The sequence below is a fragment of the Pristis pectinata genome, chromosome 20 (assembly GCF_009764475.1).
Source record: "Pristis pectinata isolate sPriPec2 chromosome 20, sPriPec2.1.pri, whole genome shotgun sequence".
NCBI lineage: Eukaryota > Metazoa > Chordata > Chondrichthyes > Rhinopristiformes > Pristidae > Pristis > Pristis pectinata.
The window spans coordinates 14,797,746-14,812,318 of NC_067424.1; the positions used below are offsets into that span (position 1 = coordinate 14,797,746).

General features: G+C 43.1%; 1 protein-coding gene across 1 annotated transcript; it reads left to right on the top strand.

Moving 5' to 3' along the window:
* The first annotated feature begins 9,207 nt into the window (after positions 1–9,207).
* On the top strand, positions 9,208–10,326 carry LOC127581033 (serine protease 27-like). The gene has a single exon (XM_052035090.1). It carries the CDS (start codon positions 9,208–9,210, stop codon positions 10,324–10,326), a length of 1,119 nt encoding a protein of 372 aa, XP_051891050.1.
* Positions 10,327–14,573: the final 4,247 nt, after the last annotated feature.

The window sequence follows — 14,573 nt, forward strand, 5'->3', positions numbered from 1 at the left end:
GAAGGTGAGGTAAACCCAGAAATAGTGACTCAATGTGGTCAGAAGGCAGAGAAAGGAAGCACTCCATAACAGCCATAGAGTTATACAGCATGGAAACAGATCCTTCAACCCAACTGCTCCATGCTGACCAAGGTACTTACCTGAGCTAGTCCCATTTGCCTATGTTTGGCCCATATCCCACTAAACCTTTCCTACTCATGTACCTGTCCAAGTGTCTTTTAAACCTTGTAATTGTACCCGTCTCTACCACTTCCTTTGGCAATTCGTTTCACATACCCACCACCCTCTGCATGAAAAAGTTGCCCCTCGGGTCCTCTTTAAATCTTTCCCCTCCTATCTTAAATATATGCCCTCTAGTTTTCGACTCCCATACCCTGGGAAAAAGACTGTGACCATTCACCTTATATTTCCCCCTCATGATTTTATATACTTCTATTAGGTCACTCCTCAGCCTCCTATTTTCCAGGAGGAACAGTCCCTGCTAGTCCAGTCTCTCCTTATAACTCAAGCCATCCAGTCCCAGCAGCATGCTTGTGAATCTTTTCTGCACCCTTTACAACTTCATGACATCCTTCCTGTAGCTAGGACACAATACTCCAAGTGTGGTCTCAAACTTCTATAGCTGTAACATGATATTCCATAAGTACAAGGTTCTGGGAAATAATTAGACCTCCAAGACCTCCAACATTCCTCTGGAATCACTAGGCATGCAAAATTAATTTCCAAGACAATGCTGTGAGCAATTCTGAAAAAAAAAACACGTGTATTTAAAACTACTGTTTACTAGTTAGAAACATATTGAAAATCTGGAAAGAAAGGCTGTCTTTACTAGGTGAGAGAACAAGGTAGCATTGTTCAGGTGAGACATCTTACATGAGGTCTCACCCATCTTTTCAGAGGGACAAAAAAGTCCCGTGACATTGGTTTGGATGAACAGGGGAGTTCTCCCAATTTTTCTAGCCAATTTTCATCTTTTAACCAACCATCTTTCATATAAAACAGATTTTCTAGTCCTTATTTCATTCCTGTTTGTCAGCATTTGATGTGGGAAAATTGTCTGCTGCATTTCCCTGGGTTATAACAATGATTACACTTCAAAAGTACTTCACTGGGTGAAACACTTGTGATATCTTGAGATCAGGAAAGGTGCTACATAAATGCAGTTTCTTTCTTTTGTTCAATGATCAAGATGAAAGAAGGGGAACTGTGTAGGCTTTAGCCATTTGTCATCTCACAATTGCAACGTTCTCCGTGGCTCTACATTTGTTTTGTTTTCACTATGTATGCATTGTCATTCAGACCTGGTCCTCATAGTTGTGCTTCATATTTTGGGAAATACAAGAGTTGGGATAGCATTGAATCACAGCAAAAATGGCAACAATGAATGAAGAGGATTATTTATGTAAAGTGCAATATCTGCTGGTGAGAAAGAATGATAGCAAATCACCCTCTGGAAACCAATTGTAGTTTCTTTTTCTTAGAATCACATAGCACAGCAGAAACCCATTCAGCTCATCTGAGATCTCAATGTGTGCAAATTGGATCCCATATTTACTAGATTGCAAGTGGTTTCATATAAAAAAATTACATTGGCTGTAAAGTACTTTGGGATATTCTGAGGTCAGGAAAGTCTCTTTTAGAAAGCAAAACCAATTTCTCTCATTTCATGTGCACTTTCTAGATATCCATGCAACTATTTTACCTTTCAAATATTTATCCAATTCTTCTTTGAAAATTGTTGTTTAATCTGATTTCCAGATCACAGCAATTTGCTGTGTCAAAGTGTTTGATGTGTTGCTTGTACAAATGTTATATCTCATGGTTATGGTCAGGTCTGTATTTTCCATTTGATAGAATTAAATAAATTAGAGTTAGGATCTAAATTTGGTTTGAACTCCTAATCTCATGTCTCCTTTTCTGAGTTAGAATTACTGTTTAAGTTATGTTTGGATCATTGTAAAGCAATTCAACAAGTTCACCAAGGTCCTCCAGAATAGATAATCTGCTTTCCTTCTCCTGTCTAACTACAGTACATGTGACTCTCCCCACGTACTATTTACATGGTCCATGAGGGCCTCACAGCAAATAGGAATGGGCAATTAATACTTGTTTCCAAGATGGGGTGGCACCATGGTGCAGATAGTAGAGCCTGCTGCCTCACAGTTCCAGTAATCCGGGTTTAATCCTGATTTTGAAATGAAGGTTTGGAATTTAGACCAACCTGTCACTAGTTAAGTGCACTTAGGCAGAAGTATGTATGTTATGTAACACTCCTCCACACCATTCTCATGGTTGCCGGCTGCCATTGACAATGTGGTAAAGACTATGCACTTTCATTATGCATTGATTTCCTGTATCATTCTAATGAGAAATCAATGAAATGTCCTGTTGGTCATTTCTTTACCCCTTGAATTACATTACTGAAGGAAATTGTTTCAGTATCAGCATATAATCATGATCTCTGTGGTCTCAAAACTGCATGAAAGTTAGTGAGCTAATGTGTCAGAAATTGCACATAGCTCAACTGTCAGTTTGCCTGGGTGCCTTTCTCACACGCTCTTTGCTGTCTGAGAGATGCAGAGGTATAAAGGGTGAAACAAAAAAAATTAACACAATTTGTCATTTGTTTGTTTCCTTTCTTCCTCTTTCACCATCCTTCTTTCTTTTCTTTCCTGTGAATGAATTATAACCATAGTCAGAGCTAATCCGCGCTGGAACTATCTCATGGCATGTTGACAACAGTGGAGATCTTCGGTTCTGTAAAATGAATATGGGAACAAAAGTAGGCGATTTGAGTCCAATGTGCATTGTTTTCCTTATGAAAAGAAAGGTTTTTAATCCCCTTGCATAAAGATAGATATTTCTGTCCTCATTATTGTCGGCCAAATTCAGTGGTAACACCCTCATCTAAGTCAAGAAGTTGCAGGCCCTTGCTTAATTGGATGATATGTATTCTGATAAAATCAGATGACACCAGAAGTGTGAGGTTATAACTAGCAGGAAGAAGTTAACTTACACTTTTCTCTGTAAAATTTAAGGCTGGGGGGGGGGGGGGTGGGGGTGGGGAGCTAACAGAGGTCTTTAAAGTTATGTACATTTTAATAGATTAGATATGAAACAAATATTTCCACTTCTGAGGAGTCAGAACTCTAAGGGACAATATTATAAGGTGGTTACTATGACCTCCAGAAAGGATTAGTGAGAATCTTTATGTGGAAGGTGATTAGACTGTGGAACTTGCTACTGATAGAGTATTTCATATACTTATCGTAGAGGTGTTTGCAGGGAAGCTAAATGAACATATTATGGAGAAGAGAATGGAAGGAGATAATGAAAGGGTGGAAAGAGGGTCTCGTGAAGCCTAAAAGCGAGCATGGATCAGATGGCCAACTTCTGCACTGTTAGTGCAATATAGTTTGAACAAGCATGTTCTTAAAGTTGAATAATAATTTAACCCTCCAACTATTCTATCCTCACCCCCTGCACCTTTTCCCACCACTACTCAGGAGGCAAGAGTGGGACACCAACCAAAGGTAACAGGGTTATGTTGATCAATGGCACCATCTTCTGGCTGAAAAATCACATTAATTTTGCTGTACAAAATCGGAGGTTAACAGTCAGTGTTCACTGTTACTAACATGGGAATTGAATAGCAATTTCCAGTGACTGCATGCACATAGTTAGATGCAGAAATTAGCAAGTTGTCCTCCAAGATGCTCTGCTTTCCTAGAAACTGTGTGATGTTTTTCTCATTGAGAGATTTGCCAATACTTGGAACAGCATGAAGTTGTTGTATTACCTGATATAAACACACTAAGCTTCACAGAAAAAGTCCATTCCAGTGTAAGTACCCTTTTGGACAATGTTGTATGTCTTAGATACTGTCAAACAACATATTTGGCATTGAAGATTTACATTTATAAGCATGGAGTCCTATTCCCTTCAAATTTACATTATTGTTGATGTTACAAAAAAAGTTATTACTGTACTTTCTGCCTTACTTTGATTCCTTTCAATCCAAATGCATTTGCTTCCTTTTATTTTGCTTTCAATGCCTGATTTAAGATTGAGTTAAATATTCTAAGTGCCATTTCCTGGATTAGATTGTGCTTTGTCATTGAAGATTCTTCAATGCAATTGCATTCTCGTTGTGTTCCTTGTGAGTATCCAGTTTAACTAACTCAGACCTGGTCAGTACTTGGATGGGAGTCCAGCTGGGAAACCGGGTGTAGTAAACTCACTTTCTGGGGACACAAATGATCTGATCAGCAGACTAAATTCATATCTCAAGAAGAATCTCAGCCACACTTTAAAAAAATTGAGTGATTACTCTGTTGCTTGCCTCACTCATTTGTGTGTTATGTGTTCAATAGAGGGACACTGGTCTCTTTGGCTAGTTAGCAGGCACGGTAATGTAGCGGTTAGTGTGATGCTATTACAGTGCCAGTGACCCGGGTTCAATTCCCGCTGCTGTCTGTAAGGAGTTTGTACGTTCTCCCCGTGTGTCTGCGTGGGTTTCCTCTGGGTGCTCTGGTTTCCTCACATATTATGAAGACGTACGGATTAGGAACTTGTGGGAATACTATATTGGCGCTAGAAGCGTGGCGACACTTGCGGTCTACCCCCCTCCCCCTGAACACTCTACACAAAGATGCATTTCACTGTGTGTTTTGATGTACATGTGACTAATAAAGATAGCTTAATCTTATATAGTTTATAACTGTCAGCATTCTCCTGTGAAAAGCACACAGAAGGTCCATGAACACATGCAAAGGTAATGCATAACACTGTTCATTTGACATTGACTACAAACTCTGGTTCTATGCCTTTGCAGAAATCCCAAATTTTATTTCTTTCATTTAATATGACAAGCTTTCATGCTTGGAGACACAAGAGTCTGCCTCTGCTGGAATCTGGAGCAACAAACAATCTGTTGGAAGAACTCAGCAGGTCAAGCAGCATCTGTAGGAGGAAAGGAATTGTTGACATTTCAGGTTGAAACCCTGAGAATGGAGAGGTGAGATGCTTCCTCTGTGGAGAAGACTTCCAGAATTTAATTTTATGGGCTGATTCTTGATTTTGCAAATGGGGGTAATAGTTTGGAATTAATAGACAGGTAGGAGGTGGCATCCTGACTTTTGCACAATCAGGAAATTGTGGTCAAATTACCCTTGAAATTACTTTTGTTGGAATGTAAGGTTTTCTACAATTAATTTACATAGCATAAACATAAAATCATCCAAGAACCAGAGAAATTATGCCATAAGACAGAATGTAATTGTTTATTTTCTTCCCATTAAAATGTTTTCTTTAAATTATTCACAAGTATTAACTTGGTGCTTGTATTAACTTGGTGATTAATACAACAAAAATTAGTTGGTCACGAAAAATAATGAGGGAAAGTTTCAAAAGCAAGTTACAAAAGAGAAATAATCCTTTCACTGACTTATTTACCAGCCTTCTTTCAATCACTGTAAACTTCAGCTCATCTACATTTCTGCTTTGGTGTTTCCAACATATACTCATGAACAACTGGGACAGTACTACACAAGTGCTACAGGGACTTAAAACACCAGGCTGGTAAACAGCTCCTGGAAGCCATTGGCATCCCGGTGAAGGCTAACACACATCTTTCCTGGTTTTCCAAGAACTAATCAATGAGCAACGATCTTTTGGGTTCAAAGTCATTCCTTCGACAACACACTGCCTTCGGAAGTCTCAGTGATTGTTGGATTGGCCAGCTGCATCAATGCGATTTGATTGAGTTTTCACGAATTTGATTGAGTTCTTGAAGAAGTAACCAAGAAGGTCAATGAGGGCAGGGTGGTAGTCGTAGTCCATATGGACTTCAGCAAGGCCTTTGATAAGGTTCTGCATTGTAAGTTGCTCTGGAGGGTTAGATTGCATGGGATCCAGGGAGAGCTATCTAACTGGATACAGAATTGACTTGATGGTAGGAAGCAAAAGGGTGATAATGGAAGGTTGTTTTTTGGATTGGAGGCCAATGATTAGTAGTGTGCCTCAGGGGTGGGTGCTGGGCCCACTGTTGTTTGTCATCTATATCAACGATAGGGATGAGAATGTACAAAGCATCGTCATAAGTTTGCAGATGACACTAAAATAGGTGGTATTGTAGACAGTGAAGAAGGTTATCAGGAATTACAGCGGGATCTTGATCAGCTGAGTAAGTCGGCTGAGGAATGGTATATAGTGTTTAATTCAGATAGGTATGAGGTGTTGCATTTTGGTCATTGTTAATTGGTTCATTATTGTCATATTTACCAAGATACTTTGAAAAGCTTTTGTTTGCCTGCCATTCAGACAGATCATTCCATGAACAAGTACTTTGAGGTAGCACAAAACAAATGCAGAATATAATGTTACAGTTACAGAGAAAGTGCAGTGCAGGTAGACAAATAAAATGCACAAGCCTGACGAGGTAGATTGAGAGATCAAGAGTTCACCTTTATTGTATAAGAGGTCCATTCAAGAGTCTTATAGCAGCAGGATAGAAGCTGTCCTTGAGCCTCGTGGTACATAATCTCAAGCTTTTGTATCTTCTGCTCATTATAGGGGAGAAGAGAGAATGACCGGGGTGGGAGGGGTCTTTGATTATGTTGGCTGCTTTCCCAAGGCTGCAGGAAGTGCAGACAGAGTCAATGATGGGGCGGCTGGTCTTCATAATAGACTGGGTTGCGTTCACAACTCTCTGCAATTTCTTACGGTCTTGGGCATTGCAGTTGCCACACCAAGCTGTGACGCATCTGGATAGGATGCTTTCTATGGTCCATCTGTAAAAATTGGTGAGGGTTATCGGGGACATGCTGAATTTCCTTAGCCTTCTGAGGAAATAGAGGCGCTGGTGTACTTTCATTGCCATATCATCTATGTGGCTGGACCAGGACAAGTTGTTGGTAATATTTATACCTAGGAACTTGAAGATCTCAACCATTTCCACCTCAGCACCACTGATACAGATGGGACATGTCCTCTGCCCCACTTCCTGAAGTCAATGACCAGCTCTTTTGTTTTGTTGATATCGAGGGAGAGGTTGTTGTCTTGACACCATGCCACTAGGCTCTCCGTCTCCTCCCTTTACTTCGTTTCGTCGTTGTTTGAAATCCGGCCCACTGTAGTGCAGTCATCTGCAAACTTCTAAATGGAGTTAGATCAGAAACTGGCCACACAGTCAGGAGCATATAAGGAGTAAATTAAGGGGCTGAGGACGCAGTCTAGTGGGGCACCAGTATTGAGGATAACCTTGCCAGAGGTGTTGCTGCCTATCCTCACTGATTGCAGTCTGTTGGTCAGGAAGTCAAGGATCCAGTTGCAGAGGGAGGTGCCGAATCATAGGTCAAGAAGTTTAGAGATGTGTTTGTTTGGAATTATGGTGTTGAAGTTGGAACTATAGTCAATAAAGTGGAGTCTGCCATAGGTGTCTTTGTTATCCAGATGTTCCAGATGTAGGGCCAGGGAGATGGCATCTGCCTTGGGCCTTTTTCGGCAGTAGGCAAATTGCAGTCAGTCAAAATTGTCTGGGAGGTCGAAGTTGACGTGTGCCAATGACCAGCCTCTTGAAGCACTTCATGATGTTGGATGTCAGATCCACCAGGTGGTAGTCATTAAGGCATGTTACCTTGTTTTTCTTTGGCACCAGGATGATAGTGGTCTTCTTAAAGCAGGTGGGAACCTCAGATTGGAGTAGGGAGAGGCTAAAGATGTCTGTGAATAATCCTGCCATCTGATCCACACAGGATCTGAGGACACGGCTGGGGACTCTATCCAGGCCAGTTGCTTTCTGCCAGTTCACTCTCTAGAAGGCTAATCTATGTCTGCAATGGTGACTGGGGGTACAGGTGTTTCAGAGGCTGTAGAGGCAGGTAGTGTCATTTCACTGACCTTCTGTTCGAAACATGCATAGAATGCACTGAGCTCATTGGCGAGGGATGTGTTTTTGCCAGTGATATTGCCTGACTTTGTTTTTTAGCTCATTATTGCATGCAAGGTTTGCTACAACCAATTGCTGGTCTGTGACTCTAGTTTGGTCTGGTATTGTCTCTTGGCATGGGAGGTCAAACCAGGGTAGGAGTTTCACAGTGAATGGTGGGACCTTGGGGAGAGTTGTAGAACAGAAGGACCCAGGAGCCCTGAAAGTGGCATCACAGGTAGACAGGGTGGTGAAAAAGGCTTTTTGTCACGCTGGCCTTCATCAGCCACAGCACTGAGTATAAGAGTTAAGATGAGTGAAACAAGGGACTGCAGATGCTGGAATCTAGATGAAAAACGCTATGATGCTGGAGGAATCATCAGGCTAGGCAGCATCCGTGAAGAAGAGCTTTTCTCCATGGATGCTGCCTGGCTTGCGGGGTTCCTCTGGCATCATAGTGTTTTTCATAAGGGTTAAGATGTTATGTTGCAGTTGTACAAGCCGTTGGTTGGGCTGCACTTGGAATATTGTGTTTAGATTTCGTCAGCATGCTATAGGAAAGATGCCATTAAACTGGAAAGAGTGCAAAGGAGATTTAGCCCATTAAACCTGTCTTTTCTCCATTGTACAGTCAGGGAATGGGGTGTGGTGTGGTATATAAGTCTTCAGATTTCCCAGCCTAAAGCTGAAAAGAGAAGAAAGAACTGCATTCCCTGTGCCCAATTGAGTACAATGGTATAGTCGATGTTGTAAGTAGGGAATAGCGATGACTGGTTAATTTAGTGGGGTTTGTTGAGAGTACACAGGCTGGGATATTGGAGGGAATGCATCTACACTTGGTTGAAATGGTGCCAATGAGACCTTTCTGTCCACAAGAAAGGGCAGGCAAGACCTTGGGTCTGAGATCTCACCAATCCAGTCGGTGCAACACTCCCTATGATGGGGAGTGTTAGGCCAGATTCAATGGGCTTGATGGTGCAAGGCTGCAGCCATCGAAGTTGGAAATGACGGGGAGATAGTGGGAGGTGTTCATCATCTCTGGGCAAGCCCACCCCCCCCTCAATTTTGCCGATGATGTCATAATTTCCAATGACATCACTGAGATGACGTGACCCTCGCTGTGTTGCAGCGAGCTATGACGCCACAAAGACCACGCCCCGGGTCACCCGAGGCTCCTTCCCGCGTTGCTCCCGACCGCCCAAGCCCAAAGCCCCGAACCCAAACCCAACCGCGCCCCCGGGGACCAAACCAACAGGCAATGTGCTGAGGGCCAAGGCGCCATGCCGCTAGTCACTGTCCATTGGCTGGCGATCCCGGCGCTCCTGCTGGCGGCGCGGCTACTGGCCCAGACCCCCAGCCGGTGCGGCGTCAGGAAGGCGGGCAGCGGAGGGAGCGCCGCGCCGCCCGGCCTCGCCCAACCCCCACAGGGGAGCCCGTGGCCCTGGCAGGTCAGCCTGGAGCTGGCGGCCGAGAACAAGCACTTCTGCGGCGGGGCCATCATCAGCGAGTACTGGGTGATCACGGCGGCCCATTGCTTCATCCCGCCTGTGCCTCAGAACCTGCAGGAGATCGTGGTGGTGACCGGGCTCAACAGGCAGATGAACCCCGAGCAGTGGGCGCGCTACTCCAACCCGCACGACATCATCATGCACGAAGAGTTCAACGAGCAGACGGGCGAGAATGACATCGCCCTGGTCAGGATGGTGGAGCGCATCAACTTCGGCGAGCACGTCCTGCCCGTGTGCTTCCCCGACAGCAACATCTTTTTCGAGAACAGCTGGTCCGCTTGCTACATCACGGGATGGATGAAGTCCGGGGAGGAGACCTCCGACCTCCTCCAGGAAGCGCCCGTCACCTTCATCTCCTTCAAAGACTGCAACGACACCATCTTCAGCGGCAAGCTCCAGCCCTCCATGATGTGCATGGACGTGGAGAAGAGCCTAGACCTCGCCTGCCACATGGACTCCGGCGGTCCGGTGGTTTGCAAGGTCAAGGGCGGCAGGCAGTTTTTCCTGATCGGGGTGGTGAGCTGGATGAGCGACTGTTCCCATCGCTGGCCCGGCGTCTTCACCATGACCAAGTCCTATCTGAACTGGATTGAGCAAGTCACCGCCCGCTATGGGAAGATGTTCGACTTCAGGGAGTACGGCGTGGAGCGTGTTACCCGGCAGCCGAGAATCATGATCCATGACAGAAACAATGATGTGGTCTTGCAGGTTCCAGAGAACCACACTAACTCCAACGTGTCCTGCACCCCTCCATCATCCACGCTGAGCACAGACACGGCAAAGACGGCCACCTTTACACTGGCAGCTTCTGGGAACGTCTGCTGCACTTCAGTAATTGGGATGGCAATGGTCCATCTCCGCTCACTCATAGTCACTGTGCTGGCGACCTGAGACAGCGGGAAAGGCACTGTAGAGGCTGAGCGACTCCAGGCGGCATTCAACCCCGTATAGATCTGCGATTATGTCCAAACCTGACTCAGATGTATCTCTATGAATAATAGATTTTTTTCTGATTAGATTTGAATATTAAATATTTATCGGAATGGAAAAGCACATTTGCAAATGGCATTGGACTTTATTGTCTTTGGAAATGAACCATTAGATTGAAATTAAATATTAGCAATCAGGAGGGAGCGTTAAAGTTAGCATCCATTTGGGAAATATAAGGCCATTTGATTGACAGTCAAATATCGCCCAGATGAATCGTGAAGGGAATGGCTTCATTGAGGGACACGTTGATTAGCAATGGCAGCAGCATAGGCGTACCAGTGGGAGGCGCAATGTCATATAATGAAATCTCCAGGGATGCATCCAACCAGAGCCGCCAATCTTATACTGCAATAAAGGCTTAAGATTATTATATACAATGAGGGTTTCACGGACCTGTTAGCAAATTTGAGGCCCATATGAAAAGGGCCAGTGAACACGTGGATGCAAAGTCCATCTAGCACAGGAAACAGGAAGAAACAGGAAGTGTTTTTTTTAACTAGAGGAGTTATTACAATAATGTTCCCTAAGATTTATACTATGGCCACTCCTTTTCTTCATGGATATTAATGTCCTGTACCTGGGTATACAGGGCACAATTTCAAAATTTGCAGATGTCATTAAACTTGGTAGTGGAGCGAACAGTGAAGACAATAGCAATAGATTTACATGCGAACACACAAATTAGATACAGGGCTGGTTCACTTGACCTCTCAAGCCTGCTTTGCCATGTAATTAGATCATAGGTGGCATGACTGTAACTTCACAAGGACATGGGCTGGTAGAACTGGCAAACATGTGGCGGGGGAATTTAGCAGAGAAGGGTGAAATGATGCATTTTGGAGGAAGAAAGAGGAGAGGCAATACAATAGAAAGGGTACAGTACTAAAGGGGTTGCAGGAACAGAGAGTGCTGGTGTTATATGAGCACCAATCTCTAAAGGTGGCAGGACAAGTTAAGAGGGTGGATAAAAAAGCACAAAATAGCTAGCCTAGGCTCTGAATAGAAGCACTAGTTTGGTCATAACTGCAGTTCTGGGCACTACACTTTGTGTCTTTGAGAGAGTTCAATAAAGACTTAACACAATGGTTTCAGGGTAAAGGAATTCAGTTATGTGGAGAAACTGGGATTGCTCGCTTTAGGTCAGAGATCATTTAACAGAGGTTTGAAATCGCAAAGGACCTAGGCAACATAGATAAAGAGGAACTGTATTGGTGGAAGGGCTGATAACCAGAGGATACAGATTTGAGGTTTTTAATCAATAGAACCAAAAGTGGCATGTAGGAAAACAAAATCACAGTTAGAATCAGCAGTGCACTGCCTGAGAGGGTAGAGGAAGCAAATTCAATTGTGGCTTTCAAAATCCATTAAATGCTTGAAGATAAAGTAACTTAAGGGCTACTTGGAGAATGCCAGGCAAATGGGACTAATTGGATGATACAAAAGCTGGCATGTATTTAATGGACAAAGTGGTGTCTGTAATGACTCATAGTTTCTAAAACAGAGTTGGGCCAGGATTTTACAACATTTGAGGTGCCTGATTCTAGAATTGTTTAAAATTTTGAAGTAAAGAATGAATCCAAAGTTTGAAAATCATTTAAGAGGCTCTGAAATGTTAATAAAGAATCTTTGAAGTGGGGTTTGTAGGTACAGCATGGAGAGGCTTGTCTTGTCACCCTGGTAACTTGGCTCACTGATGCCATGGATTACATGAACATGGGCTCCTGGTTACTAAATATGACGGAGTGGCTATTGGGGGATGGCGGGAAGGTCGGTGGGGTGGTGGGGGGAGGCTGTTTCTCATTCACTGCCATTGGCAACATCTCTCCATTATCAAACATAAGAAGATTGGCATACAACCTGGGAATAGGTGAAGAATAATTTGTTTTATGAAGTACGTAACCATGAAAGGGCGACGGACCCAGTATGATTTGTAGACTGCAAAATAGGGTTGGGTAAGTAATTGAAAAGGAAAGATTTGCTGAGCTATAGATAAACAGTAGTGAAGCGAGAATAATTGCACAGCTCTTTCCTCTTTCAAATGCTGACAGATTTTGTGAATATCAAACAATATTTAAGTAAATACTTGTGGACAAGATAAGACCCTCCTAATTCCAAGCAAAGAGAAATACTCAAGTACATCTGAGCCCCAAATGCCCTTCAATTTCTGCAGCTCCAAAGAGTAAGAAGTTTGACTCAGTGTTTACTGAGTCTTCTGCTTGCTGCTCCATCCGCACCTGGACTGAGGGCAAAACAAAGGGAAGTAAAGGCCAGGGGATTATGGCAGAAGGGAGGGAGGGGATTGGCATTCCAGGCATCTTCGGCAAGAGAGTCAGAGATGAGTTCTGTGTGAGGAGAGTGAGAGAGGAAATGGTGGACACTTGGGAGAATGGGGCCTCTGGAGAAGAAGCAAGATAACTCTAAGAGGTGTGTGAAACCAGAGCCATGAAGGAAGATCTAGGAAGACTGGAGAGAAGAATAGGAAACTAGGAGATGGAAAGCAACAAAGTAGCTGATAAAAGCAGCTTATCTTATTTATCTTATAAATCTTATTTATCAACTATCAATATAGAAGATGGTTCCAACCCACTTTTATTCTCCAAACTGTGACATCAATTCTAGCTGTTTGTAATTGCAGAATATTTACTTAAAGAGGTCATTTCACAAGCTGAATTCTACACACTGAATGTCTGAACATGGAGTTAATTCTCTGGACTGAAGGGACCAACGTGTTTCCTCAGTCCTCAGTGATCCAGCAGTATGGAGTAAGCTTTTCTGAAAGATTTTAAAACAATTTACATGCATTATAATATTCAGTCTAACAGAGTACCTGAGCTATATATTTCAATTTATCTTCATGATCTGGCAAGGCCAGCATCTTTAATTGCCCTTGAGAGGGGAGTGGTGAGCCACCTTCTTCAACCGTTGCAATTCTTCTAGTGAAGGTATTCCTCTGGTGCTGTTGGGGAGGGGAAGTTTCCAGGATGTAGAACTAGCAATGATGAAAGACTGTGTGTGATTTGGAGGGGACCCTGTAGATAGTGGTGTTCTCATGCATCTGCTGCCCATGTAAGATCTGGTGTATTATGTTCGATGCTCATGATGTCCCCTTCTCTACATTGGAGAAACCAAACCAGATTGAGTGACCGCTTTGCAGAACACCTCCGTTCAGACAGCAAGGGCAACCTTGAACCTCCAGTTGACATGTTACTTCAATTCTACATCCCGCTTCCACTCTGACCTTCCTGTTTTTGGCTTCCTAGATTATTCAAGGGAAGTCCAACCTAAGATTGAGGAAAAGCACCTCACCTCATTTCCACCCAGTTGTAAAGCAGCTCTTGAGGCTCAATGTTGAATTCAACAATTTTGCAGGAAATGACTAGTTCTGATATAAGGTCATCTACCTTAATTTTTTTTTGTCCCTCCACAGTAGCTACCTGATCTGCTGGGTATTTCTAGCATGCTGCGTTGTTTGAATTCCAACGACTGCTGCCTTGTGCCTCTCACAGTTCCAGCATGTTCTTTTATTTTTTATTCTCATTCAAACTGTCCTTATTCATCTATTCATTAGAACACTCAGAAAGTAAAGTTACCTGGACAACTTTGGTGTCCACCCCATCACAGAGTCTCCCATTGTTCTCTTCATCTCTCCTCCTCTCTGCAATTTTAAACTTAAACACTTGAGTTCTCAGTTTTCCAATTCTGATGAAGAGTCATTAACTTGAAATGTTAACTTTGTGTTTTTCTCCACAGGTGTAGCTTGACCTACTAGGGACCTCTAACATTATCTGTTTTCTCACTCTACTTTTGAAATATTTGATCAGAGGAGTTCGAGTGAAACTCCCTGATATGTTCTGAATGTTCAGTTCTCTGGGGAGAAAGTTATTATTCAGTAGTGAGTAAACAATTAAATTCCTTGTAAAGCCATTGATCTGAAGTTACCATTGATCTGAACTACCATGCAATGAATAAATCAAATTATTGAAGATGGTTTCTTGCTTTGTGTCAACGTAGCCCGGGGAGCAGTACCCTCACTTCTGTGGTACAAGGTTATGTGTTAAAAATCCATTCTGTTACCAAAATCTCCTTTATAATCTCCACATGTAAGAAAGAGAGAAAGGGTATGTATCATGGCTGGCATACTTTCCATT